Source organism: Manacus vitellinus, unplaced genomic scaffold (assembly GCF_001715985.3).
Source record: "Manacus vitellinus isolate BGI_N305 unplaced genomic scaffold, ASM171598v3 scaffold_62_pilon, whole genome shotgun sequence".
In the NCBI taxonomy this organism is placed as follows: domain Eukaryota; kingdom Metazoa; phylum Chordata; class Aves; order Passeriformes; family Pipridae; genus Manacus; species Manacus vitellinus.
This window is the reverse complement of record NW_021940704.1, coordinates 832,020-859,316: the sequence shown is the minus strand read 5'-3', so window position 1 is coordinate 859,316 and position 27,297 is coordinate 832,020. Positions and strand designations below refer to the sequence as shown.

Genomic DNA, 27,297 nt, shown 5'->3' with positions numbered 1-27,297 from the left:
GATCATGTTAGATGAGGGGTGGAATTCCCACTTCTCCTTGACTTCCAATACTGCTGTGCTGGTGTTCCCTCTGCCTGTTGTTTGCGTCGAGGGTGACACTCAGCAGCCACAGTATTTGCTGACAAACTTCCCACTGTGCCTTCTCTCCCATCCTTTCCTAAGGAATTTGTGTGAGGTTGTCATCACGCTGCCTGCTGCACAAACCTGACCTTTTGGGAATGTGGTTTTTTTTTTCCCCAAATTTTCCTGTTCTGACGGTATCAGAAGTGCCTTTCAGCTCCCAGGAGATGGGCGGGTAAGTTGGGATCTGGCACACTGAAAGGCCACGGGGTAAGGAACAAAAGCAAATCCTTTTGTTACAAGAACATTGGGATTTCAGAACCAAGAGGACATTTTAGGATTTGATTATTTTTCATCCTTTTTGGGGTGTTCCCTCTGTCCTGACCAGACCTCAGAGCAGGGCTGAGCCCTTCCTGGCTGTGCTCTGTGAGCTGCTCTGTGCCCACAGTGCAGGCACTGAACTTGCTGCCCTCATTTGATCCAAACACTGAATGGACAGATCCCAGTATTTCTTCTTTATAGGTTCTCCTTAGGTGCCAGTTCCACCTGCACAACTGAAAGGGGAAGTTTCACAACTCTCCATTAATCCTGTTGAAGCAGCAAACCCCAGCAGGAGCATGTGGTGTCCCTCACCCATCCCAGCTCCATGTTCCTGAGCTGCTTCCACCCTGTGCTTCTGCTGTTGGAAGAGTTGGTGCCCAAAACAGTCTGTTACTTGTAAATAGGAGGGGACAAAGGGTTCTTGATCTGTATTAGGAACCCTCTTTAAATTCTTTAAGGGTTCCTGAGCTTTTTTCCTCCCTGTGCCTCTGGGATCTGAGGGAAACACTTGGGTACCGTGGGACCTTCCCTTGGAGAGATCAGCTTCTCCTTCCCCTGCTCAGAACTCCATGTTTATCAGCTGCAGGCTGGAAATCTGCTGGAAATCTGTTTTTACTCCATGGCACAAGGCAGACCCCACCAAAGGGTGCTGACCACACTGCTGTGACAGAGGTGCCTTTGTGACAAGGAATGTGGTGACTTGGGCTGGGCTCTGCAGACACCAACCCCTTATGAACCAGCTCCAAGCCAACCCCCTCCTCACCAGGACTCTGGAACCTATTTTGGGGGAAAATTGTCCCCAGTGAATGCAGAAGAAGCACATTTCCTCATATTTCAAATCCTTTACCTACCCCCACCATAAACAGGGAGTGGGGAGAGCTGTGTTTCCATCTTGTTTCACCATTCCCCGCTTCCCAAGAGGACTAAATTCTTCCTGGGCAGCTTGTGAGCATCCAAAAGTCCTGTGAAGGAGCAGGACCTGGTGGCAGGTGCCACCTGTCCCATCCAGGTGTTTGCTGGGCCGTGTCCTGGAGCGGGGCTGCCGTGACAGCGGGTCAGGGTTGGTGATCCAGCTTTTCCTGTTCCTTCAGCCAGTCACTGAACTGCTTTCTCCTCCTTCCCAGCACTCTGGAGATCCAATGGATGTGTTTAAGATTTTTCCCAAACTAAGAAATCGACTCTTCAAATAAATCATTTATAAAGTCACCAGCTTAACAAAAGATGTATTTAAGCACTGATGAGCTTGAAGATAAGTCTGGTTTACGCAGCCGAGGGGGGAATGCACATGAGGAACCATAACCCGGCGCGTCCCAGTTGGCTTCTCCTCGTTCCTACTTTCCCTGGCCACACGATGGCACAAGCTGCCAGAAATTGGTGTTTAAAAGAATCCACGAGTCCCATCCCAGTGCGGTCTCGGAGTTCCCGGTGGTGCCGGCGCTGTTTGTTCTGCTCTGCTCTCTCCATTCCTTTGGAGAAGCCCCGGAATTGCTGTTCAAAGCCTCTGTGGCTGGGAACGTTTTTAAGGAGCCGTGGGATGCCGTGTCCATCGTGGCAAAGGGTGGAGCAGGGAGCAGGGATGATGTGAGGGAATTGGAGAGCTCGGTTTGGGGGATCCGAGGGTGCCTGGAGGAAAGTGGAGCTGGTTTGAAAGCAGCTGAGCCCGGCCCAGCCTGGTGGGACCCGGTGTTGGTGTGTACCCCGGGATCCCCCGTTCCCATCAGCACATCCCAGGGCCCCCACTTTGGTCCCTTTTGCCACTGGGGCTGTCCCTCCCTCACCTTGTGCACCCTGAGCAATCCCCCACCCCACACACACCTTCGCTTGCCTCCACTCACCCTCTCTCCTCTCCAGGCTGCTCCATTTGCCCTCCGGTGCCCCCCACATCCCTGTTTGCTCCCTTGTCCCCCCAGGACCCCAATTCCTCCCTTGAGACCCCTTGGCTGTGCAATGCAGCCCCTCCTTCAGTTTTTTGGGGCTTCCCAGAGTCCTCAGTCCTATAGTGAAACCAAACCACCTCATTTTCCCTCCAGTGTGTCCCAGAGCTTTCTGCCTTCCCACAGTGCACTCCCACACCCCCTTCTCACTCCCAGCTCTCAAAATTCCTCTGGTGCAGCTTTTGATGCAACCCCTTGACCTTCCTCTGGTGCCTTTGGCTCCTCACAGGACTCGGGTGAAACAGAAGTTGCTTCTACCCCAGCTGAAAATTGTTTCCTTTTTTAGCTTCACTCCTCATTTGGGGCTTGCAGCAGCCTGGTAGTGGAAGGTGTCCCTGCCCATGGCAGGAGGTGGAACAGGATGGGCTTTAGGGTCCCACCCAACCCAAACCATTCTGAGATTCCATGGATGTGACTAATTGAGGAACAGTGGGGGAAAGGTAAGGAGGCAGGTGCTGAAAGAAAAAGTCAGGAAGCGGGAAAAGGAATGGGAAGGTGAGTGTTGGGCACATGGTGGGAGGTGCTTTGGGAGGTGGGAGTTGGGGGCTGGGTTCCCTCCCTGCCTGGTGGCCGGGGCTGATGGATCCAACGGGTGCCACCGTGTTGGTGCTCTCCAACCATCCACATCCCCCCCCTTTCTCCTAATGCTTCCCCCAGGGCTCTCCTATCCCAGCATCTGCCTTTGGAGCTCCATGGGAGTCACAGGGTCTGGCTGTGCTCAGCAGGGCAGGAAAGCTTCCCCAGCACTCGGGGGCAGAGCCCAAACCTTCCCCAGCCCCTCATCCCTCTGCACCCTCAGTCTGGAGATGACACTTGGTCCCCAGGCCCTGATCCCAGGAGCGTCTCTTCCTTAAACTGAAATTCCCTTTGCAGGAAGCCGGTGGGACATGGATGATCCCAGCCCACCTCCAAAAGGTGGAGGGGAAAGCTGCTCCCAGTGGGACGAGTGTTTTGGAGCCAGGCCAAGCCCCTGCCCCCCAAACCGGGGTGGGAGCGAGTTCAAACTGCACTGCGGGAGCTGAGCTCCAGGGATGGGGTGGGAGAGGAGCTGTGGGATAGGAATAGGGATGGATCTTCTGCCCTCGGGGCATAGAAATGGTGAGGGATGTCTCCTGTAATTCCCATTCCTGTGGGACCCCCCTGCCCTGCCCCAGAGCCGCGGGAGCCGCTGGTCCCCGCGCGGTGCCGGAGCCGTCGCAGCTCTGCCTTCCCTTCCCATCCCCGGGAGCGCGGGGACAAGAGCGGGAGCTGTCACTGCTGCCAGGAAGGCTCCCGGGAAGAGGAGGTGGCACGGAGGGAGAGGACCTATCGGCAGCAAAACAGGCTGGGCATACCCACGGCGAGGGGGATCCGTCCTCACGGTGGCGAACCTGACGGTCCAGCCTCACCCGGGCTCTCATCCCAGCGGGGGAATTCCAAGGGGATATTCGAAATCAGGGAAACTCGGGGCTGTTTTTCCTTGGCAGATGCTGCGGTGCCGTCCCGCGGAGCTGCTGGGGATCACCTGGGTGCTCCTCGCAGGTAAGGTGGCCCCGGGCTGGGCTGCGCTGGGAGCCGGTGCCGTCCCGTGGGCTCCGCGCCAGGTCCTCGCCTGCTCCAAACCCCCGGAGAGGCTTCGGCGGAGCTTTGGAACTTTTTAGGAGGGGTAAAAGGCTTAACCTGGAACGGAAAGGTGTGTGTGTGTGTGTGTGTGTCCAGGGAGGGAGAAGGTGGGAGAGCCAGGCACAGCTCCGGGAATAAAAGTCAGCTGCAGACAGATTTATACTGGGGCTGAGAGATGTAATAACGCAAAAATAAACATATATATATTAACATATATACATATGTGTTAAAAATATATATGTAAAAACATGATATATGTAAAGCCCAGATTTTATTGCAGTTATGTAAGCAATGACACTGTGCTCTTTAGATACTCACTGGCTGCCTGGAAACACAAATCATACAGTTATGGAATGGTTTGGGTTGGAAGAGTCCTTAAAACCCATCCAGTTCCACCCCCTGCCATGTGCAGGGACACCTTCCACTATCCCAGGTTGCTCCAAGCCCCGTCCAACCTGGCCTTGAACACTCCCAAGGATGGGGCAGCCACAGCTTCTCTGGGCAACCTGTGCCAGGTCCAAATGTACAAAGATTTTTAGGATGAGCATCTGAGATAGAAAGGAAACCCATTACCCTATACTTCGATTTTGGAATGGTGTCAGTGAGCTCTGAGGGTCTGTAGGACGAGCTTTGGCCATTGCATCTGTAAAAGATTCCTGGGATAAAGTGTTTTCTCTTTCCTTCAGCTTGTGGTTCTGCATGTTTTGTATAAACAGTGTTTTCCCAGAGAAAAGGGGGTTTTAGTCATTAAATTGTTTTTTGTCCCTCCACAGCTACAGTTTGGGGGGCAGGAAGGCACAAAAATAACTGGTTTCTAAGATCATAAGAATGAGAAATTAAAATCACCAGGTGAACTAGATTTACCTGGATTGTCCCATCTATTTTCTTTCCCACCTGTGCTGCAAAATCCCCCATGACAATGCCCAGTGGGAGCAGCAGGACTGTTTCCAGGGCTGTTTGCTGTCTCTGGAGGTGCAGTGGGAATGCAGGTGAACAGCTGCTTATCGAGGCAGGAGGTGAGACACCACGAAGAGCAAACACAGGCTGTGTAGCCTGAGAATCCCCCCTGTGAGAACTGCCCCTCACTGCCAGGCTCTGAGGCTCAGGAAGATGTTTTCATCCCATCTCATTTGTTGGGAAATGTGCCTGAGGGTGTTTGGGGTCAGGTGTCTGGAGAGGGACTGGGATCTCTTTCCTTCTTTTCCTCTTCCCCTTCTCTTTCCCTCCTTTAACCTCACCTTCTGATTTTTTTAAAGAATCCGCTTTACAAGATCAGGCTGCAGTATTGATTTCTGCTCAGCTTTCCTAGAATCCTCATTTTTTGGAGGGGGAATGGGAGCTGTGACCTTCCCACAGCAGCTCCTCTTGAAGTCCTTGAGCACCTGTGAGAGCCCAAGTTGTGACAAGCACAGGAATTTTGGGGAAGTGGCTGCATCCCCCAGTGCTGGGAGTGGGTGGACATGTTCAACCCCAAACACGACTGGGAATTCTGTGGCTGCCCCATCCAGGGAAGTGTTCAAGGCCAGGCTGGAGGGGACTTGGAGCAGCCTGGTCTAGGGGAAAGTGTCCCTGCCTATGGCAGGAGGCGAAACGAGATGAGCTTCAAGGTCCCTTCCGACCCAAACCATTCCAGGATTCTCTGAACTGGGAATAAGCCATGGAAATTAGGTCAGGATGACAAAACCTCAAGTAGGAGAATCCAGTTCCACCCCCTGCCATGGGCAGGGACACCTTCCCCTAGACCAAGTTGCTCCCAGCCCCATCCCAGCCCCTCTCCCTCTCCCCAGTGCCACCACCGGTGCCGTTGCCTCAGGCTGTGGGAGCAGCAGGACCCCCCCAGGGAAGAGCTGCTGCTGCTGCTGTGGGATCTTCTGTGCTGCTCCCTGGGCTGGATAACGTCCCTCACAGCCATTCCACACGGTGGGAATACTCCAATGGCACCAGCTCCCACACCATCCTGCAGCACGCCGGGGGCTCTCACAGCCCAGCCATCCACGCGCCCTACGTGGGACGAGTTGTTTTCCATCCATCCAATGGATCCCTCACGCTGGAGGATGTCCAGGAAGGCGACAGTGGCATCTACAGGGTGACTGTCAGCGGGGAAGACAGAGAGAGCCTGGAAATCCTGCTGGAAGTCCTCAGTGAGTGGTGGGTGTGGGAGGGAGGAGCGGGGCAGTGGGTACAGGTAGAGCCATGGTGCAATTTGACTGTACATGGACCATCGGCCAGACCAGGGGGGTTGGAGAAGGGATTCTGAGCAAAAGGCCAGGCCTGAGCTTGTTTGAACCTGCCATGTATGGAGATTGCACCAAGGAGACCTTGGAAAGAGGCTCCCACCCTGTCCTAGGGGAGAAGATCTGGTGATGCTGCCCAAGGAGACCTTCTAGGGGGCCCGGCTGAGACAGAGGGCTGGGCTCCATCCTGGGAAGGAATTCCCTCCTTTGTTTTCCACTCTTCAGTCCAGGGATAGAGGGACCGGTTGGAGGATGGAGGGACTGGTGGGATGATGGAGGGACATCAGAGAGAGTGGTGGGATGACAGAGGAACGGGTGGGATAACAGAGGGTAGGATAACAGTGGGAAGATGGAGTGACTGGTGGGATGATGGAGGGACTGGTGGGATGACAGAGGGACCAGTGAGGTGCTGCACATCCACTGCCACCTGCAGAGAGTACCTGCAGCACTCTGCCGAGGTTCAGCCAGTAGGGCTGATGGAGCTGAGCCCAGCAGGGTGGGCTTTGTGGAGGAGTCCTAATCCCCCCTCAACCCCCCCTGGCCCCACACTCGCTGTGTGCCGGCGCCAGCCGCTGCCACAGAGATAGGAGGCACTTGAAATAGCTCAGAAGTTCCTCCTCAATATTGCTCCCGGCAATTCCCTTAATTTGCTCTGGCATTATCCGTCCTTGTGCTAATAATGCCGTGGCCATAATGCTCCCACAGCCCTGCCCCACCCACCTCTCCTTCCAACCACACATAATCTGAATGGGATCTGCAGCCTTCTCCACTTTTTTCTCATTTCCTGACACATTTCCAAATGCTCCATATTTACCCAAGTCCATTAAAAGCAATGATTCAGCTAGAAAAAACCAAACCCCAGTCCTGGAAAGCACAGCAGCAGGATGGACTTCCCAAGGGAAAGGCACCTGTGACTGCTGTGGCAGATGCTGTGGTGACAATTGCAGCCCAGGTGTCCATCACGGATGCTCCAGGTCATGTTCACTGGCACAGGTTGCCCAGAGAAGCTGTGGCTGCCCCTTCCCTGGAAGTGTCCAAGGCCAGGTTGGATGGGGCTTGGAGCCACCTGGGGTGGTACAAGGTGTCCCTGGCCATGGAAGGGGTGGAAGGAGATGGTCTTTAAGGTCCCTTTCCACCCAAACCATTCCATGATTCCATGTCTGAGAGAAGTGCTGGTGTCCCTGTTCCCTTCCAGAGCCCGTGTCCCGCCCTCGGCTCTGGAGCAGTGCCCTCGTGGCTCGGGCCACTGGTGAGGTGGTCTGTGAGGTGGCAGAGGGCAGAGTGGACGCCATCACCTGGAAGAAGGATGGGCAGCCCCTTCCCCCAGACAGAGGTTTCCACCTCTCCAACAGCCGCAGCGTTTTGTACCTGAGGCCGGCGAAGAAGTCGGACTGTGGCTCCTACTCCTGCAATGCCAGCAACGGGATAAGCTGGCAAGAAACCTCCCTGAAAATCACCATTGCAGGTGATGGGGTTTCACCTCCCGTAGCTCCTCCTGCTCTCCACCCTTCCCTGGGCATCCCTGAGTGGCTCCATCCCATTCTTCTGCCTCCATCCCCCACAGTCTGGCCGCCCTCTCCGTGAGGTGGTGCCCACGTGTTGTTGACAGGAGCTCCCCACTGTAGGATGATCAGCAGCAATTCCTGATCTCTGATCCTACCAAGGCACAGTCCTTGGCAGGAGATTGGTCATTCCCTCTTGGAGCAGGTCCCAAGTGATGGCCCTTGGCCAAGGTGATGGTGAGCAGGTCATGGGCAGGGGGTGGTGTCTGGGAAGCCTGTGGGCAGTACCCATCCCAGGTTGGATATTTCATGGTGCTGATTTGGCCACCAGCAGGCAAACAAATGGAATCTGTCCTGGTAATGGAGGAGCCCTGTAGCCACCAGAGCCATCCAGCCAGTGTCCTGACTCCTGTCCCATCCGGGTGGTTGTTTTCCAGGTCTCTCCCGCCCCTTGAAGGACACTCTGAGGATTGCAGTGGTCGCCGTGGTCTTCGCCGTCGTCTCGGCCTGTGGATTAATCATCCCCGTCTGCCAGTCTGAAAAGCTCCGAATAAGTGAGTTGGGGGAGCCAGACCCCCATTTCCCTCGGCTGGTGGGAGAGAGGGAGGAGCATTGCTGTGGGACCCCCCCAGGTCCTGGGACACCCCCCCTGTACCTGGGTGGGGACAGTGCATCCCACCCTGGGGGCTGGCACAGGGGACTCCTGGGGGTCACAGCCATCACCCCCCCTCTCTGGGTGTTTAGGTGGGGACCTGTGGAGGTGGCTCAGTGCCTACACTGCTGGGCTGGTGTGCGTCGCCTGCATCCTGGACGGCACCGCCGGGATCCTCTGGATGCGGGAGGAAGGTAGGAGGGGGCTGTGGGGCTGTTTGGAGTGGGGGGCAAGGACCCCATGGGAGATACAGAGACTCGTGGGGGTCAGAGAAGAAGGCAGTGGTGGAGGGGGGGGGGGGTCACACCAGGAAACACGAAGGGTAGATCCATCTGGAGCGATTTGTGTGTTCCACATGTGGGATGTCCAGGTCGGGGGGGTGGGGCTGGACCACCATGTGGATTATACACCCACCTGTATAACTAATGCAGCCATTCCCCTTTCCCCAGGGCCCTTTCCCAGGGTGAGTCACAGAAGAGCAGTAAAATCATCTAGGGATGGAGAGGCTGCTTGCAAGGAAAGGCTTGGAGTCAGGAGAGGGAGGGGAAGGGATATGACGGAGAGGTACCAAGGGATGAAGGAGGTGGACAGTGTAAGAGCAGGTTCTCTGCCTCATCCTGTTGCCTTTCAGGCCCTTCTGTTGCCATCATATTGCCCGAGATCACCCTGACCTACCTCATCGTGGTCACCTTCCTGGTCTCCACCAACGTGATCTTCCAGCCCATGATTTTCACCCAACTGAAGAGCAAAACAGGTGAGTGGTTCCACCAAGGTGGGACCTCACCCTCAGCTTTTCAAAATGAAAACCCCTGTGCTAACTCAGGGCTGGTGCATCCTGCACCAGACCCTGGGTGAGGCCAGATCCCCACCCACACCTCTGGAAACACGACCTCACCCCTCTCTCCTGTGTCCCTGGGCAGCTCAGTACACGATGGGCTATGCTGCTCCGGGGGCGGTGCTCGTGGTGGTTCTCATGGCCTCCTTCCTCATCAAGAGCATCTACGAGCGCCACGGTGAGCGGAGATGCCCCACCCCAAGGCTACGACTCATGTAATCCCCCTATCCCTTCAACTCAGCCCTTGGAGACAAACCTGCTCCAAGGGAAAAAAAAAAGTCCAACAAACCAGGAGCTTCAGGGAAGCGAAATCTTTGCAGAAGCAAAGTTCTGTTTCAACACCCCCCATCTGTTTTTACTTTGCGTTTTTGTGTGTGTGAGTGTGGGTTTTCACGGTGGCAACTTGCCTTCCTCCTGCCTGTCCCTCTGCTCCGTGCTGACCCCGGGTTTCTCTGGTGGCAGGAGAAGGATGTGCCGCCTTCATGGACATGACCCCCCTGGTGCTCAGCACGGCGGCCGTGTCGGGCCTCCCGCTCCTCACCATCTTCCTCTGCTGTGAGTCTTCTTCAGCTCTTCATCCCACTCTGCTTCATCACCTCCCAGCCCCTCCCAGTGCCTCCTGCCAGGCGAGCTGGGCTCCCTCTGTCCCCACCCGTCAGGCAGCCCGTGAATTATTTAAAAGTGGTTTATTTGGCTCTTGTGAGGACACCAAGAGCTCTCTCCATTGCCTGTGTCCCTTCCCTGGTGAGCCCCAGCCACCACACCCCAAGTACAGTATCCCATCCCTCGCCCCTGGTGCCTCTCCCGTGTTTTCCTGGAGGCTGGGATTTGTCCTTTTGCAGATCACATGACGCAGGGGAGGCGGCAGGACCGCGACGTCTCTTCCATGGACAAGGCGAGGTAGATCCTCTGTTCCCATTTTCCACGTGAATTCACACTGTCTTGAAGTGGAAAGAGTGGCATATGGAAATTATCCTGTGCTTTGGTTTAAGTCCTGGGCCCCAAGGAAGATGCAGACCTGGTTTCACAGCATCCAAGTACGGTTTGGGTTGGAAGGGACCTTAAAAATCACCCGGTCCCACCCCTTGCCATGGGCAGGGACACCTTCCACTAGCCCAGGTTGCTCCAAGCCCCGTCCAACCTGGCCTGGGACACTTCCAGGGATGGGGCAGCCACAGCTTCTCTGGGCAACCTGTGCCAGGGCCTCCCCACCCTCACAGCCAGGAATTCCTTCCCAATATCCCATCCCACCCTGCCCTCGGGCAGTTCTCACCCCAGCACGATGGATCTCAGCCACACCTTGGGGCTGTTTGGGTTTAACCACCCCCTGTACCCTGCAGGAAAGCCCCCCAGGCCATCACACCCTCCTGACCAGCTTCTCTTTGCCCCAGCCAAAACCACTGGAGGTACAGAGGGGTGAGAGTCACCCCCACAGCCAAGTGTAGGGTCTTGTGCAAGGGTGGGCAGGGAGAGGGACACACCAGAGCCCCTGTGGATCTGCCAGAGCCCGGCTCCAACAGTGCTCAGCGTGTCCCCTCTGCTCTTCCTTCCAGGTCCTTCGAAATGACTGGCACCATGGACATCATTCCCAGCTGATGGAGATCTTCTGGGGTGTTTCTCACTTGGCTGAGTCAACCCCAGCCTTCCCCAAGGTTTAGTGGGTTCAGGGCTCTCAGTGTCAGATCCTCTACAACATTCATAATAAATGTCAATGAAATTAACCCATTTTTGCCCTTGTTTTTGAATAAAACAGGCCCAGGGGAGGCCAAATGCACATTTTCCCCTTTCTCCATAAAACCAAGGCCTGAAGTAGAGAAGCACTTTTAGCAACAGCTGCAGGAGTCTCTCTTTATTTAACATTTGTGGGTAACCCCAAGCATCCACCTCACCCCACCCTTCCCATCCATCCACGTGTCACTTTTCACCTCCTGGGCAGGCGACTTCAGGGCATGTTTTGGGGTGTTCTCCCCCTAAATCCACAGGCCCTTCTGCTGCCTGTCCCCTTTAGTCTGGGACAGCATCTCCAGGGGACCAGCCCCCCACGGGGAGGTTTGGGGGGCCAGGATCTGGGTGCTGCCTACACGGCAGGGCAGGGTAGGGCTCACTCCTTATGGCCAGCAGGAACCTGGATCCCTATCCACTCTATTTTTTTTGGCTCTTCCTCCTTGGATTTTCCTGCTTGAACAGGCAGCATCACATTCACATCTCAGCCCCCCTGCTTCCCTCCTTCCCACGTAGGAAAAAAATCACAGTTCTTGGATCAAGAAAATGGGGGGAAATCCTGTTTTCATCACTTTTCCCGGACCCCTCTCCAAACAACCTGCCTTAGGAGGAGAATGCAATGAGTATCAGGAGCTGAGTAAGATGGAGGCTTAAGAAAAACAGACATTAAAATGAAGAGCAGGGGGTTGGACTCGGAGCACTCCGTGGTTTCAGCCCCGGATAAGCGATGGCTTGTGGCAGGTTTGGCCACTGGGACACAAGAAAGCCACAAGCAGCAGCTTCATCCCTGAGTGGTCAGAGTCTGGCAGGTTTAAGGGCCATCAAACCACGAGAGGCCTCAGAGGTCAGCATGGCCTTGGCACCAGCTAATTGCCAACTGCTAATTGCACAGAGCAAATGGGGCAGCGGAGAGAGTCGGGGATGAATTAACCCCTGGACGTACCAAGGATCTCCAAAACACCCAGGATGTCTATGTCATGTTCAGCTTCTTGCTGGCACCTGTGATCGTGCCTGTATTAGAGAGAGGAGGGGAGAATTCACCATTTCTCTGGCTTTTTTAAGTATTTTTTTTTTTTTTTTGGTTTCCCCCATCCCCTATATTCCTGCAACTGGGCCCTCAGGGCAACCTCACAGCCAGTCCAAGGGGAATGAAAAGGAATTGATGGGTCCTGCTCTTTGCAAAGGGGATTTTCTCCCTCCCATAAGAATCTCTGATTATTGCTGGGTGGAAAGGAGCTTCCCTGGAGGCCATGGGCCATGTTTGTACATCCCTGAGCCTTCTGCTCTGTCTTCCTGGGAACAGTAAATTTGATTTATTTATTGACTTTGTGTTTGCTGAGCCCTTGTCAGCAGTCTCTGGCCTCCCTGTAATATCATTAAGGTTAAAAAAAAACAGTGGTTGATTTGATCTCTCAGGCTATACCAGACCTGCTGAGGGCATGAGGCTGCTCAGGACCGTGGCCAGGAGGCTTTTGGATGCTGACAAGCATGGAGAGGCCACAAGCTCCCTGGAGAATCCACGTTATCTCCTGGTCATCCTCACAGTAAGGCAGTTTTCTTGTATTTGGGGTGAATTTCCTTATTAATGTGCCCATTGCCTCTTGGCCTGTCAGTGGCACCAGTAAAAATTCTGTCTCACTCTCCTTTACAAGCCCCTTTAGATATTTATCCCCCTTGACGAGACCCCTGAGCCTCCCCCAGCTCTCCCAGCCTCTCCTTGGACGGGGGATCCTTCAGCACCTGGATCATCCCTGTGGTCCTTTGCTGGACTCTCTTCAACCAGCCCATATTCCCAAGGTGCTGAGGAGCCCAAAACCAGACCCAGTCCCCAGCTGGGGACTCACCAGTGCTGAGCAGAGGCAAAGGGTCCCCTCCTGTGGTGTCACAGAATCACAAAGGCTCAGAAAGCCCCCCGAGATCATCGGGTCCCACTGTGATGCTCCTCCTTATGCAGCCCAGGACACTGTTGGCCACCTTTGCCTCGCTGGATCGTGGTGTCCACGCTCGGTATGATGTTCATGGTCCATGTGGTGTCCATGCTCAACATGATGGCCCAACTCAGCCTGGTGCCCATGGCCCTACAATGCTCCATCCCGGGCAAAATGCGCTCCGAGGACTCGGTGCCAGCACCATGTGACAGCTGTGTGAGCAGCTGATGGAACAGCCAGAAAGGCTGTAACAGGAACCATCCTGGCAGAAGATGCCTGCTGAGATGCCTGGATGCTGAGATATCTGGCAGGCAGGGCACTGCCAGCCCGGGAGCCAGAGCACCCCTGAGGATGCATCCGGGAAGTGCCACTGGGTGCTCAAGATCGGCCCCAGACACCCTTGAGGAGCACGAAACCGAGAAACAGCAACAACAAACATCATCTGGAAAAGGGAAACTGAGTTTAAAGAGGTAGACAACAGTCTGGGAAAGCAGGAAGAGGCAAAGGGTCTTGGCTGTTCCAGCTGGAGGATGAGAGAAAGGGCCCAGGGAAGCAAAAAGGGGTCTGAGAAAAACAGGAAATCGGATTATTGGAGGCAGTTTCCAGGTGCAACAGAAAGATCTGCTCCAAGGAGTGGTATCCTGCACCCCCTCATGTCACTACACCATCAAAAATCACTCACTTCCTACCCAAAACCAGCCTCTCCCTGCAGGAATTTCTCTACCTGAGCTGCGACCCTGCTCAGGAATGATGGCCTGACTCCAGGTTCCAACATGGATCATCCTGCAGGAGACTTTGTCCAGCAGCAATTGGCCTGGCTCCTGGAGTGGTTGGATGAGCACTCCACTAGTGAGAGTGCCACTAACACCTGTATATAATATACAGGTATTTGTGTAAGGGATTAATCATAGATACACACAGTGGGAGTATGAAATACGGACATGAACTGTGAGTAATCCTGTAGTAACTTGAAATGCCCACTTGTTTTACCAGTAGTAAAGGTGGAGGAAGGACACGAAGGCACAAACCAAGGATGGGAGGAGATGGATGCTGCCAAGATCTCTTCCCCAAGTACATCCTAGCACATCTGACACACTCCAGGATACAAACACAGGGATTTATTTACTCGGGGCACGTTTAAACTCACCACTTTATACACTTTATACTCAGCCTTTCCCAGAGGCTGCTTCCAATGCACTGTGTTTCCTACAGCCCAGACGTGCTTTTCTGACCACAAACAGCTGCTGAGCACAAACCCAAAGGCCACCAGACGAACCCCAAAGGTGAAACCTCCCCAAAAATCCCCCCCTTCCCAGGCTAGCCCTGGGGCAGCCCCAGCCGTGCTTCTTGGGAAGCGGCTCCTCCCTGGGTCGTGCCAGGTCTCCGTGACTCAGGGAACTGAGACAGGTTAAAAATACCCTCACCCAGATCTGGAGCAGAGTTGTTGGGTTGTTTTTAACCCCAGCTGAGTGTCTCAGGCTGTCACTGCCACAGGGGTTGGGTGAGGGAGGGGATGGGGATACAGGAACCCCACAGCAGCAGCAAATGCCCTTCCCAGCACAGCAGAGCTGGGCAACAGGATAAATCCAGCATTCCCACGTCTGCCACCAGCTACAGCCCATCCCCAAGGGCTGACACTCACACAAGGGAGCACATTCCACTGCTACCACAGGCTCCAGATACCCCGAGGGGGCATTTTCCACCCCTAAACCTCACGGGGATGACGTGTGATAACAGGGATATCCACTGGGATAACGTATATGCTTTTATTAGCAGCAAAAGACACTATAAAAAACACAAAGTCTCCAAAACAATTTGCAGACAACTCTCTGAAATACTTAGAAAAGTGTTATTTGTAAAACTGTGTGGCTGCTTTTCACACCTGCAAGTACAACAAGGAACATGACAACCTGCTCTGAAGCTTTCAACGAGGCTGGAACCTCAAACCACCCAAACTCTTTTGCTTCCTTGAATTGCTCCAAGAAACCCCAGGCTGAGAGCCTGACTATCCCAGTGATCTCTCCCACCATTTCCCAATTTGCTCCCAGAAGGAGGTGTAGGAGAGCTCAGGGATGGGATCTGAGCCTCTCCCAGGAGAATTTCTGTTCTCTGAGATAGGATAACCCTGGGGAGAGGGAACCCCCCGCTGCCCTGGCCAGGAAAGCTCTTGCAGCTCTTCAGGCAAGACCCCAGCATAGAAACACCCCCCAGACTGGTGGCTCGGAGCACAGAGAGGTCCCCAAGTGACCAGGACATCCAACACCCATTCCAGAGGTGCTGGGGACCAGCTCAGGGACCTGGGGTTGTCCCCATCGGACTGAAAGGGGGGTACAAACACCTCGGGGTCCAGCACCCCAGGAGAGCATCCAGTTCTCTCCAGGGGGGAGATGCTTTCTATAGGAATAACATTCCCTTCACAGCAAAGCCCAGGAGAGCCCTGTGGACACAGCACAGGGATGGAGGGGACAGGAGGACAGGAGGGGACAGGCAAGGCTGACCTGGCCATATCCAACCAGGCCAAGGCTGCTGTCACTTGTTGGAGCAGCAAACAGGAAGCACAAGCTGGCACTGACACATGGTCAACCCAGCTGGCTCATGTTGGGAAGAGGATGGGGTGTCTTCAGGGATGTCCCCTGATCCTGCCAGAGCCCAAGGAGAACAGAGGAGATGGGCTCGGGAGCATCCCGCCATCATCCAGCAGCAGGGATTTCTTTGGGATTTGCTTTTGAAAACTGAACTCCTTTGCTGTTCCCCCATTCCCTGCCACCTTCCACTGCCTCCCTCCCCTCCTGGATGCACAAACAGCAAAATCCTGCCCTCTTTCCTCCCTCTGAGGGTCCAAGGGAGTGGAAAGCCCACAGAGCGCCCCTGGCAAGACCCTGGCACAGCAGGGCTGGCACCAAACAGCATTTCCCAGCATCCCCAGGACTGTGGATTTGCCCAGTGTGGATGGTGGCTCTTTCCACAGCCATGAGCCCACCCAGGCCCCTGGAGGAAGCCAGGAGAGGGATGGAGAGATGGAGCAGGCACAGCTGTGCCCATCTCCTTCAGAGACGCGTGAGGGGCCCTGGGAAAGAGCAGGACAACACAAATAGTCCAAGCCAGTGTTTTCCAAAAAAATTTGTGGGTTTCAGCAGCTTGAACACCTCAGAGGTGAGCCTGGGAGAGGCTGGGACTGGATGGGACAGCCAGCATTCCCAGCAACGTCCATCATCAGGGAAGGGCAGCGAGGGAACAGCTGAGGCAGCTCTACCTGCAAGGAGAGGAGAGGTTCTCATCTGAGCCATGTCCCGGGCATGGATCCTCCATCTGCTGCTCACTTGGATCCCTCCAAGGCCTCAGGCAGCTCAGGGTGTCCCATGCTGGCAGTGGCAGTGCCAGAAGGTCTGGAATTCTGCTCTGCTCCAAACTCCACGAGATACCTTGGCCAATTTATCCCCGGGAGGAGTTACCTGGGACCTACCTGGCTGCACAAGGCATCTGAGAGCTCTCTTGTTTTCAACCAGCAGCAACGTGGGATGGGTTTTCCATCCTTAAGGACCCACTACTCTCTAGGAAGCTCTAGTTAACAGCCCAAGTGCGTGTGTGGTCACACAGAGTGAGTGACTTCTGAGAACATTTAGAGACTCACTCGCTTCCCAGAAATTTCTGGAGTATTCAAAACCCCACTCATTAAAGAGCATGTTCCAGAGCTAAGATAACCAGGAGCATCAGGCTCGGGGGGGGGAAGGGGGGGAATCAAGAGCATTTCCAGAGTAAATCCCAGCGTAAATCGCAGTGGGGATTAAAAAGGGGAGGACAGCAAATCCTCTGAGCCTTCAGAGTGGGGAGAGCAGCCCCTCCACTGCCTCTTACCAGGAGAGGCTGGGATAGCATTCCAAGCTCCCTCATTTCTCCAGCTTGCTCAGACCCAGCCAAGGACAAACTTGGGCTTGTAGATAGTAAGTTTTGGCTGGAGAAGCAGGGCCACCCCCAGGAGGGGGCTGGAGGATCTTACCTACAGAGCCGAAATGGCTGCTCCGTTCTCCTGCACCAGACGAAGATACCTGGGGGTAAAAGCAGCCATCAGCATCATCCCAGAATCCCAGAATGGTTTGGACTGGAAGGAACCTTAAAGCCCATCCAGTTCCAACCCCCTGCTATGGGCAGGGACCTTCCCCTAGACCAAGGTGCTCCAAGCCCCATCATCCCCATCTCCATTAAACGCCCTGGAGGTGGTGCTCCAGCTGGGAAACCTCAACCCAGGAGTGTCCACCAGCCCTTCCCGACACAGGGCTGGGGTCTGGGGTATGGGGGAGACCCCCCCTGCCCAACCCCACGGTGCCCCACAGGTCCCAGTCCCATCAACAGCCAGGGAGGGGACCAGCCACCAGCTCTGGCCACGTGTGAGCAGGGAGGAGTGTGATGGGATGAGCAGAGCGGGAGCACAGCCAGGAGCTTTTCCAGCACCTCCCCAGTGCCCCGAGGCTTTTCACAGGAAAAACCTGAAATCTTTGTGCAACAACAAAACACACCTACAATCCCCAGGGAGAACCTCCCACTCCATTCAAACCAGATCCAGGTCCAGGCTTGGGTGGTTCTTGGGTTTTTTTGTCCCTCAGTTGGCAATCTGAGAATTAAAATCCCCACTTCGCCAGCGATTAGGGATGGGATGGGATGGGATGGGATGGGATGGGATGGGATGGGATGGGATGGGATGGGATGGGATGGGATGGGATGGGATGGGCCAGAAGACACGCTCTCCAGCTCCAAAAAAGGAGAGAAAGCAAGACTGGAAGCACATTTCCCTTCTGAGGGCAGAAAACCACAGCAGAGCACGGTGGGGGGCTCGGGGCTGTCACCGTAGAAGGGATGCGTGACCTCCCCTGGCAACCATGGGGTTTTGTTGGAGGCTGGCCCAGATCAGGACAGTCAAATATAACCTCCTGCCTGTTCTGGATGTGCAGGAGGGGTTTTCATGACAACCTTCCCTCTTGTGCTCGGGGGAGGAGGGAGGCAAAGGGAGGCAAAAGAGGACAACGGAGGACAGCAGGACCTCCTCGGACTGGGGACACCCTGCTTGAAACAACAGCTGGGACAAAGCCCAGCCCCTGCCTGTAGGATGTAGGGTGGCAAGGCCAGGTCCTGCCACATGGTACCCTTCTGGTGCACAGCACCTGCCACAGCACCCCCCAGCCAGGTAGCAGGCAGGGTAAAGAGTCAGCCCAGCACCCACCAGCTGCTCCCCAGCACCCACCTGCGAGGCAGCCGACCACCACACACGCCAGGACCACGGGCAGCACCACGTTCGCCGAGTCTGCAAAGGGGAGAACCCTCATCCTCCGCACCAGAGGAAATTCAACCCCCCCACCCTCCAAGCAAGAACCTGCCCATGCAGCACAGGGAGACGGGGGGGCAGCAGGAGAGAGAGGATCCCTCTTTGGGGGCTGTTTTGCCCCGTTTCTTTCCCTGGGCACGGGGAAGGAGCCCCCACTCACGGTGGACGTGGAGCAGGAAGGAGGTCTCGTTCTGGCTCACGGCGTTGCGCACCACGCACGCGTAGTACCCGCTGTCCCTCATCGACACCCTGACGATGCACAGCGTGCTGTTGTCCTCAAACTGGATGCGGTCACTTCCCAGAAGCAGCTCCCCATTTTTCTTCCACCAGTACAAGTCTGCCTTCCCCTTCAGGACGTTGCAGACCAGTTTGGTGTCGTCTCCCGCCTTCACCGACGAGTTGCCCACGATTTCTGGCTCGGACAGCGGTTCTGGGAGAGACAGGCGGACTGTCAGCGGGCAAACCCGCGGCTCCGCGGATGCCCGGCCACGGAGGAGGGTTGGCAGCGGCATCACTCACCAACAACGTGCAGCTGGAACCAGTCCGTGGCCTCCTCCTCGGAGCTGAGGCGGTACAGCCGCCCGTCGCCGCGCCGCAGCACCATCTGCAGCGAGAAGTTGGTCTCGTTGAACCTCGTGCGGTTCTCGTAGGGGCGGGACGTGCTGGGGGGCCGACCGAAGGCATAGCGGAGGATGACACCCTGCTCCACGCCCGCTCTGTATTCCCAGGACACCGCTCTGCCCACCCGCAGCCGGGGCACCGTGAGCAGCACGGTGCAGCCCACGGCCGAGATCAGGCGCCCCGAGGCTGGGCTGAGGTCGGCCGAGAAGCAGGGAGCGAGTGTGCGGGCTGGAAAAGAAAGCAGGAGTGACTCCACGGCTCCAGAGATCCCACTTCACCCACCGGGGATGAAGGAGGTGCCGCAGGAACCCGTCCTGGCTCACAAACAGCGGGGCCGAGGAGGGAATTATTTATAGAATCATGAATCATGGAATGGTTTGGAAGGGACTTTAAAGATCATCCAGTCCCATGGGCAGGGACACCTTCCACTAGCCCAGGTTGCTCCAAGCCTTGTCCAGCTCGGCCTTGGACTCTCCCAGGGATGGGGAGTGTTGGGGAGCAATGTGTGCCAGGGCTTCACCAGCCTCACATGGAGGAACTTCTTCCCAATATCCCATCTGACCCTACCTTCACCAAGAAGCCATTCCCCCTTGCCCTGTCACTCTAGGCCCTTGTCCCCAGTCCCTCTCCAGCTCTCCTGGAGCCCCTTCAGGCCCTGCAAGGGGCTCTCAGGTCTTCCTGGAGCCTTCTCTTCTCCAGGTGAACACCCCCAGCTCTCCCAGCCTGGCTCCAGAGCAGAGGGGCTCCAGCCCTTGGGGGGGCCTCCTCTGGACTTGCTCCAACAGCTCCACATCCTTCTGATGCTGTTCCCCAGGGCTGGAGGCAGCTCTGCAGGTGGGGTCTCACCTGGGGGAGCAGAGGGGCAGAATCTCCCCCTGCCCTGCTGCCCACGCTGTGGGCATTCAGCCGTGTTGGCCAGGTCACGTTGAGCTTCTCACCCACCCAGACCCACAAGTCTTTAAGCAGCGACGTGGAAAGGCTCCTCCCACGTTACAGGGGACAGACCCCGGGGGACGGAGCTGCGGGACCCCCCGGGCACAGCCCACCGCCCGCGGGGCCCTGCCGGGAAAACGCGCCGAGAGCCGAGAAAAGCCGCAAGTCCCTTCCCGACCTTCCTCTAAAAGCTTTTTCCCGGGATTAAGGCGTGCCCGAGCCTGGACTCGCCTTGGCTTCTTAAAACCGGCGCCAGGAGCAGCCCCCGGCGCCCCCCGACCCGGAGGGGCCCCCTCGATGCTGCGGGAGGGGTCCCCGCCCGCCTTTCCCCCCGCGCTCGCCCCCGACTGGTCCCAGCTCAGCAAAACCTGCCCGGAACGCGCCGGGTGAGACCCGCGGGCACCCCCGGAGCGTGGCCGACCCCCAGGCGGGGGGATCGCGGGTATCCCCCCGCTCCTCCCGGGGCAGAGACTCGCCTGTGATCCCCGGGCCGGCTGCCGCGCTGCCGGGGGCGAGGACGAGGAGGAGGAGGAAGAGGAGGAAGGGGAGGAGGGGGGACGGGGACATCTGCCGGCCGGTACAGTCGGCGGCTCCCGCCACGCAGACTCGGGCAGATCCGTTGGGGCGGGACCCGGGCGGTTCGGGCGGTTCCTCTCCTCCTCCTCCTCCATCCTCCTCCTCTCCTCCTCCTCTCGCTCTCCTCCCCCCCACAACCCTTGCTTGGCTCTCCTCCTCTTCTTCCTCCTCCTCCCTTTCTCCCTCCTTCCCTCCCTTCCCCTCCCCACCTTCTTCCCCTCCTCATCCTCCTCTTCCTCCTCTCCTCCTCTCTTCCTCGTCTCTTCCTCCTTTCTTCCTCCTCTCTTTCTCCTCCTCTGTTCTTCTCTCTCCCCTCTTCTCCTGCTCCTGTCTTCCTCTTTTCTTCCTCTCCTCTCCTCCTCCTCTCCTCTTCCTCTCTTTCTCCTCGCCTTCCCTCCTCTCCCCTCCCCAGGACATCCAAACCCAACCCACAGAACCCCCCCAAGGCCCTGGGCGCTGCCTCCTCCTGCCCCTCCCGTACCTGCTCTACCTGTCACGGGCCAAACGCCCCAAATCCCAGCACAGAGGCACTGAGGGAATGGCCTCACCCCACCCCCTGCCCCCGGGGGTCCTTCACGGGGCAAAGGATCCCACCACAGCAACAAAAACTGGGGATTAATCATTTCCTGGAGCAGTCCTCCAGCTCCAGGGCGGGCTGTGGGAAGGACGGGACCGCGGCTGCGACATAAAGATCCCTCTGCTCCCCCAGGAGGTTCATCCCGGAATGTTCCGTGGGGAACAGATGGGGAGGGAGAGGATGTTCTCCTCCTTCCCTCGGTGGTTTCCATCACTTGGGCAGACTGGGAGGGTGAGGAGGGCACAAACAGATGTTTTGTGGCAGGAAAAGCCTACGTGGTGCTTTGGGGGGCTGGAGGCTGGGAAACCAACCCATGAGATATACAGATGAATAAATATAGATTAGATAGAGATATAGATATAAAAATAGATATAGGCATAAATAGATAGATATAGGTAGATATAGATATAAATACAGATACAGATATAGATATATTAGATTCAGACATAAAAACCTCAGCCAAACCAAACTGGTTTGAGCACCCTGGGCAGGAGATCTTCCTGCTGAAGGCAGGCTCAGACACCCTTCTTGACACCTATTCCTGGCCCCCAGCAACCTCAGAAACACAACAAACTCAACACCCATCACCTCTGTGTCCCCTTGGTCCCTATCCAGAGGGACATTTTTCCCTGGAGGAGCGTGGCTTGGCAGCCTGCACCCCCTCAGAGGGGAGATGCTGAGCCAGGATCACCAACGTGGGTGAAAGCAGTGGTGCCAGGTGCTCCCAGGGCAGGCGAGAGAGGTCACACACCTGATGTGGCTGCAGCTGGGAACAGGATGAATTCACAACTCCTGGCATTGTGTGTGCACAAAACACCAGGGAGAGCAGGGCTGGGGGTAGGACGGAGCCACCACACCCGAAAAAGCCTCGCACAAAGCTTTTGGGGTGTCTCGTGGGGGATGCTCTGCTCCCTCCGTGGGTACCAGACCCCTCCAGGACCAACAAGGGGAGCGTGGCTGCAGGGACAGGGGCTGGAGCAGGGACCAGACCCAGCATGGCCAGAGGAGGATCTCCAGAAGGACATCAAGAGGAGGAACACGGACTCAGGCAGGAGCCACGCAGCCATCCCACTAGAGGGAGTGAGGAGATCAGCTGTCCGAGGAGCGAGCTGAAGTGCTGGGATGAGGGAGCCCAACCCAGGGAAGGAGCTGCAGCAAAAAATCATCCCCTGCTGGAGCCTGAGGATGCTCCTGGCCAGGGCATGTGTGTCTTGGAGCTGCTGTCCCACCTGGGGATGTTCCAGAGGGTGTTGCTGGGTCAGCAGCTTTAGGGTTCTACATCCCTTGCTGGTCTGAGGCTTCATGGGGCTCCTCCACCCAAACTCCCACGAGCTGCACTGGAGCTGCCCTGGATCACTATGGAACGTCCCTGATCCTCCTTTACCTCTCTCCCTACCCCTTGGCTCCCAAGCTCCAGGTCCCCCCACCAGCCTGAGCTCAGCAAGGGCTGTGAGCACCAGCTTGTGCCCATCCAAGCCAACCCATCCTCTCCCACTTGGGGCCTGGCACGTGTGGGGCTGGAGCAGCTCTGGAGATGTCCTGGTGCCACCAAGCAGGGAAGGTCTCCATCCTCCCCGTGACAACAGGGACAAGCTCCAGGACTAGCCCCAGCTCCAGGTGGGGAGAGACCCAGGGAATGGCTGGGAGTGCTCCCAGGGTTTGGGGGAAAGAGGCTGGATCCTCATGGCTGATTCCTCCCTGTAGCAGCCCAAAGGCTGGGAGGGGCCAAAACTTGCTGCCCCTCCACCCTGCACAGCCAAAGCCAGGTGTGCATCAACCCAAAATGTGCAAGGTTCACCCCAAAACAATGTTTCTGTAAGACAGAGGCAGGCAGGGAACACACACACACTCCCCCCTACCCCTGTGAGCTCCCCCAGCAAGGGCAAGGGGCCTCTCCCAGCTCCACAGGCAGTGAATGGAGTTCAGCATCTTCACAAGGAGCTGGAGAGAGAATTCTGGGGAGGGGGAGGGAGGAGGGGATGGAAAAGTGCTGAGCCAGCAGGAAACCTGCAGTGGGAGGCTCTGAGTCAGCCCCAAGCATAGTTTCACTGAAACCACTCTCCCCAGCCTCCACACAGCTACAGATTCCTGGGAGACAAGGCAGAGGGTCTCTGCCCTCACACAGGAGAGCTGGAGAGGGACTTTGGACAAGGGTCTGGAGTGATGGGACAAGGGGGAATGGCTTCCCACTGCCAGAGGGCAGGGTTAGATGGGATGTTGGGAATAAATTCCCTCTGAGGGTGGCGAGGCCCTGGTACAGATTGCCCAGAGAGACTGTGGCTGGACACTTCCATCCCTGGAAGTGTTCAAGGCCAGGTTGGACAGGGCTTGGAGAAACCTGGGACGGTGGAAGGTGTCCCTGCCCATGGCAGGGGTGGATGGAGGTGAACTTTAAGGTCCCTTCCAACCCAAACCATTCTGGGATTCTGATTCTATGGAACTGAGAGCCCAGGCTGGAGAGGGGGAAGCTGAGGCACAGAAGGGAAGGGAGCCAAGGCACAGTGAATCCTCTGGCTCTGCTGAGCCTTGGAATAAGGCTGGATATGGGAGCAAGGCTGGTCCCTGGCACCAGGAGAGGGCAGGGTAGGGCTGAGCCCGGCGCAGGGTTCCCAGAGGGTGCTTCACTGGTCAAGGTGAGTTCATCCTGTGCATCAGCTGGATCCACTGACCTTCCTGTTGGAGGTAGGGTGTGATGGGGAAGAGGTTTTTCCCTGAAAAACACCCCGGCACAGGAACTGATCGATTCAAACCGAAAGACAAACATCTGAGGGCACATTCCAGGGAGGTTGCAGCAGCTCCTGAGCTGCACTCGATGACTCCACGTCCCAGGGGCTGCTGTTTCCTGACAGAGGATCGTGTGGCCAACACATGTTTGGAATCCTCAGCTGCTGGAGCCAATGCCAGGCTGGGCTTTGCTTAAAGGAGCAGCCACGGGGAGCTGAGACCTGGCTCTGGGGCTTCCCCTGGGAGGGATGTCTTACAGCAACCCAGCTTGGGGGGGTCCAGCCTTGGCCAACCCACAGACATTCCATAAAACCTGGCAAATAACATAAATGGCACATTCCACCATCCTGCCTGAAGCAAACTGAAGTGAATCCAAGGGACAGGCTGGGAAATCCCAGAGATACAATTCCCATCTCCATGCAGGGATTTTCCCCCATCCCAGCCCCTCACTGATGGCACTGGGAGACTCCAACAAACCCCTCTCCCACTCCCCTGCACTTGCTCTGCACAATGGAGCACTGAGGAAACAGATTTCCAGGCTCCACTGACCCGGCTCTCCCAGTGCACAGACCAGGAAACATTAGAAGTGAAAAACAATTCCTCAGCCAGGACCGAGGCATTTTTTTTTTTCCCTGGCTCCCACCCAGTTTTCTCTGCACAGTTCCAGTTCTGGTCCTGCCCTGACTCACAGACAAATCTCCCTCCTCCAAGGCCCGGAGAGCAGCCCCAAGCTCCGGGTTCTGGTCGCTCCTGGCTTCCCTCTTCTCCTTGGCAGAGCCCAGCTGTGTCCCTGCCCCATCTGATGGAGCAACACAGGGATCAGCAGTCCCAAGGTGCTTCAGAATGTACATCCATGTCCCACTTGCAAACCACGGAATCATGGAATGGTTTGGGCTGGAAGGAATCTTAAAGCTCATCTGGTTCCAGCTCCCTGCCATGGGCAGGGACACCTTCCCCTAGACCAGGTTGGAAAGTAGTTTGTTTCCCAGATGGGCCTTTTCCAGCTCTTCCCTCTCCACCTGGTTCTGCAGGCCCTGAGCCTTTTTCATGAGAACAACCAGGGGGGTTGATTTGTCATCGGATTTTTCAGACATAATTAGTCATCTGCCCCGAAACTCAATGTGCTCCCCAAACTCCATGGAAGGCATCTCACCTGGGGAAACAGCTCCTTGCCAGGGCAGGGATGGTGCCACAACAGAGCAGCTCCGGGCTCTGGGCACCAGGTACACACTGAGCTGGCAGACAAGGGGGAAAAAACACTCATGGGCTTGGCAGAGGCTTTGGGGTGGAAGATCCCCTGGTCTGAGGAGCATCCAGAGTGATGCAACATGGAGATGGAATGGGCAGGGGTTCCCCAGGGAGTTCAGCAGCCCATTCCTGCTGGAAAAGCAGAGGTGGTAGCGATGAGAGGCCATCAAGCAGCCTGAGCTGAGAGGCTTTGGTGGGTAATAAATCAGTCCTCAGCCCTCCAGCATCCCCCCCGTCATGTCTTCTGGGGTCCCCCCTCCTTCTCCCTGCTCCTGCAGCTTTGATCTGAGCAGGTTCCAGTGCAGCTCAACAGGGGACAGGGAACAGGGGAGTGCAGCCCCCAAACTACAGCAGTGTGGCCTTTTTTGTTTAAAGAGCAAGAGACAAAACCTTTCTGCTACCCAGAAAATGCCAGAAAAACACCAGCCTCCTTCCCATCCTCTGCCTTTGCCCATCACAGCCCACTGGAGACATTTGGAGACACTGGAAAGTGCATTGACTGATTAGATCCGTGATGCAAAGGCATTAGTACAGCCCGGCCAAAGGCTTTTACAAAAGCAACACAAGCTGATAAAGTGACTAACTGCACCCTTTCCCACATCTGGGAGGTCATGAGGGCAGGTCAAAGGGCTCTGCATGGAGTCAGGGACGCCCAGGGGCCGTCAAGAGCAGCTGCTGCCACAACCAGAGCCCAGAGTGCCCAGGAAAGGACGTAGAAAGGGGTCCAGAGTCACTTGTGGTGACCCCACGGGCTCCAACTCAGGCAGGAGGAAAGGCAGGAGCTGCCAGAGCCTTTGCCATGCTCTGCCCCATGTATGACCAGCTCAGACATTGGGGCCACCCACTCCCCTCCCCATACTGCAAGTGGTGGCTGCATTTGGGGACAGGCAGGGGACCAGCCCTGAGCACCCCCTGACAAGGGGCATCTCCTCATGTCCTGGGGGGAGACCCCCAAACAGCCTCATGTTGCCTCATCATCACCCCCTGACCCACAGGAGGGTGGGCACTCCCCTCTCCTAACGTGGCAAAGAGCCTGGCAGTGCCACACAGACACCAACACCACCCCTAAGGGAAAAGAAAGCAGAAAAGTAGGACTGGAAGGATGCTGGGGAGGTTTTCCTTCAAACTCCTGCCCTGGCAGTTGTGGGAAGGGACAATTCCTGTCCCCCCACCCAAGCCTGAGGTGCTTAGAGACCTGAGAGGCAGATGCTGCTTCCCCTCAGCCCCACAAAGCTATCAGGAGAAGAGAAACTGGACCTGCTGTTTCTCTTTGAATTATCCCAGAAAATCCAGGCTTAAGGGCCAAATCCTGAAACGATGTTACTCCTAAGGTATCACAGATGGGTTAGAGCCCATCATGGATCACAGCCTGGCAGAGCTTTGGGTCTCAGCTCTCACCAAGGAGAGTAGCACCGAGGAGACCCCTGTGGGGGGTCAGCCCTGAGGGGCTCAGAGGAGCTCTGGCTTCACAGCCACATCTCAGTGACATGTCCCTGTGAGCTACAGCGCTGGCCTGGAGACACTGAAGGGCCAGATGTCCTGGGGACGGGATGGCCCATGGGGCAGATACCTCCAGGGTGGCGCTGGAGGAGTCTCACCCACTCCCACCTTTCTGTTTGCTCTCCAAACTACTCCGTGTTTCCATTGCAGAGCGATGGGAATGTGACCCATCTGCAGGACAGAGCTCTCAGGGTGCACAGAGGGCAGCCCTGTGCCCAGTCCAGGTGGGCAGAGTGGGCACATTCCCCCAGCATGGCCTCCAGGACATGTTCAGCAGCACTTCCCCCCTTGCTGCAAACCTGGACCTCGATGAGCCTTTTGTGGTGGCCAGAGCTGACATGTGGCCCATCACCTAAACCCAGCTTAGGTCATGTCCCCCCCCAGCCCTGAGACCTTGCCCTGTTCTCAGCCCAGGCAGCACAGGAGGGCTTCTTGCTGTCTGGAGCTCTGTAGGATCACCCCAGCAGCACCCACACTGCCCTGTGACAGAGGTGTGAGGCTTAAACAAGAATCGTGGAAGGGTTTGGGTTGGGAGGACCTTAAAGCCCATCATCCAGTTCTACCCCCTGACCTGGGCAGGGACACCTCCCACTAGCCCAGGTCGTTCCAAGCCCCGTCCAACAGGGCCCTGAACACTTCCAGGGCTGGGGCAGCCACAGCTTCTCTGGGCAACCTGTGCCAGTGCCTCGCCACCCTCACAGGGGTTAATATCCCATTAATGCCGCCCTCTGGCAGTGGGAAGCCATTCCCCCTTGTCCTGTCGCCATCTGCCCGTGAAGTGTCACTCTGCGGCTCCCTGGGGACAGGCGGCATCCCCGCTGTTCCACGGCCTCGCCCTGTTCCCTGGGCCCCGCTGCCCCCTGAGCCGCAGCCCCGGGGCCACCGTCGGTCCCGGTGTCACCGTCGGTCCCGGTGTCACCGTCAATCCCGGTGTCATCGTCAATCCCGGTGTCACCGCTCGGTCTCGGTGTCACCGTCGGTCCCGGTGTCACCGTCAGTCCCGGTGTCACC

At 56.6% G+C, this 27,297-nt stretch overlaps 1 protein-coding gene and 1 long non-coding RNA gene across 3 annotated transcripts; one reads left to right on the top strand and one right to left on the bottom strand.

Annotated features, from left to right (window-relative positions):
* Positions 1-9,621: 9,621 nt before the first annotated feature.
* LOC115307860 lies at positions 9,622-10,807 on the top strand. The gene is made up of 3 exons (XR_003916228.1): positions 9,622-9,695; positions 9,983-10,040; positions 10,694-10,807. It is a non-coding gene; the product is annotated as an uncharacterized LOC115307860 (long non-coding RNA).
* A 3,742-nt stretch (positions 10,808-14,549) lies between these two features.
* On the bottom strand, positions 14,550-24,968 carry LOC108641441 (carcinoembryonic antigen-related cell adhesion molecule 1-like). Of its 2 annotated transcripts, none has more exons than XM_018083335.1 (6): positions 24,692-24,968; positions 18,627-18,956; positions 18,268-18,537; positions 18,027-18,086; positions 16,788-16,836; positions 14,550-16,043 (listed from the first exon to the last, which is right to left on the bottom strand). In XM_018083335.1, exons 1-6 carry the CDS (start codon positions 24,951-24,953, stop codon positions 16,040-16,042), a joined length of 975 nt encoding a protein of 324 aa, XP_017938824.1. In that variant the 5' UTR covers positions 24,954-24,968; the 3' UTR covers positions 14,550-16,039. The 2 variants fall into 2 exon arrangements, with proteins under 2 accessions (XP_017938824.1, XP_017938825.1); XM_018083336.1 differs by lacking the exon at positions 24,692-24,968 and adding an exon at positions 22,674-22,758.
* Between the last annotated feature and the right edge of the window lie 2,329 nt (positions 24,969-27,297).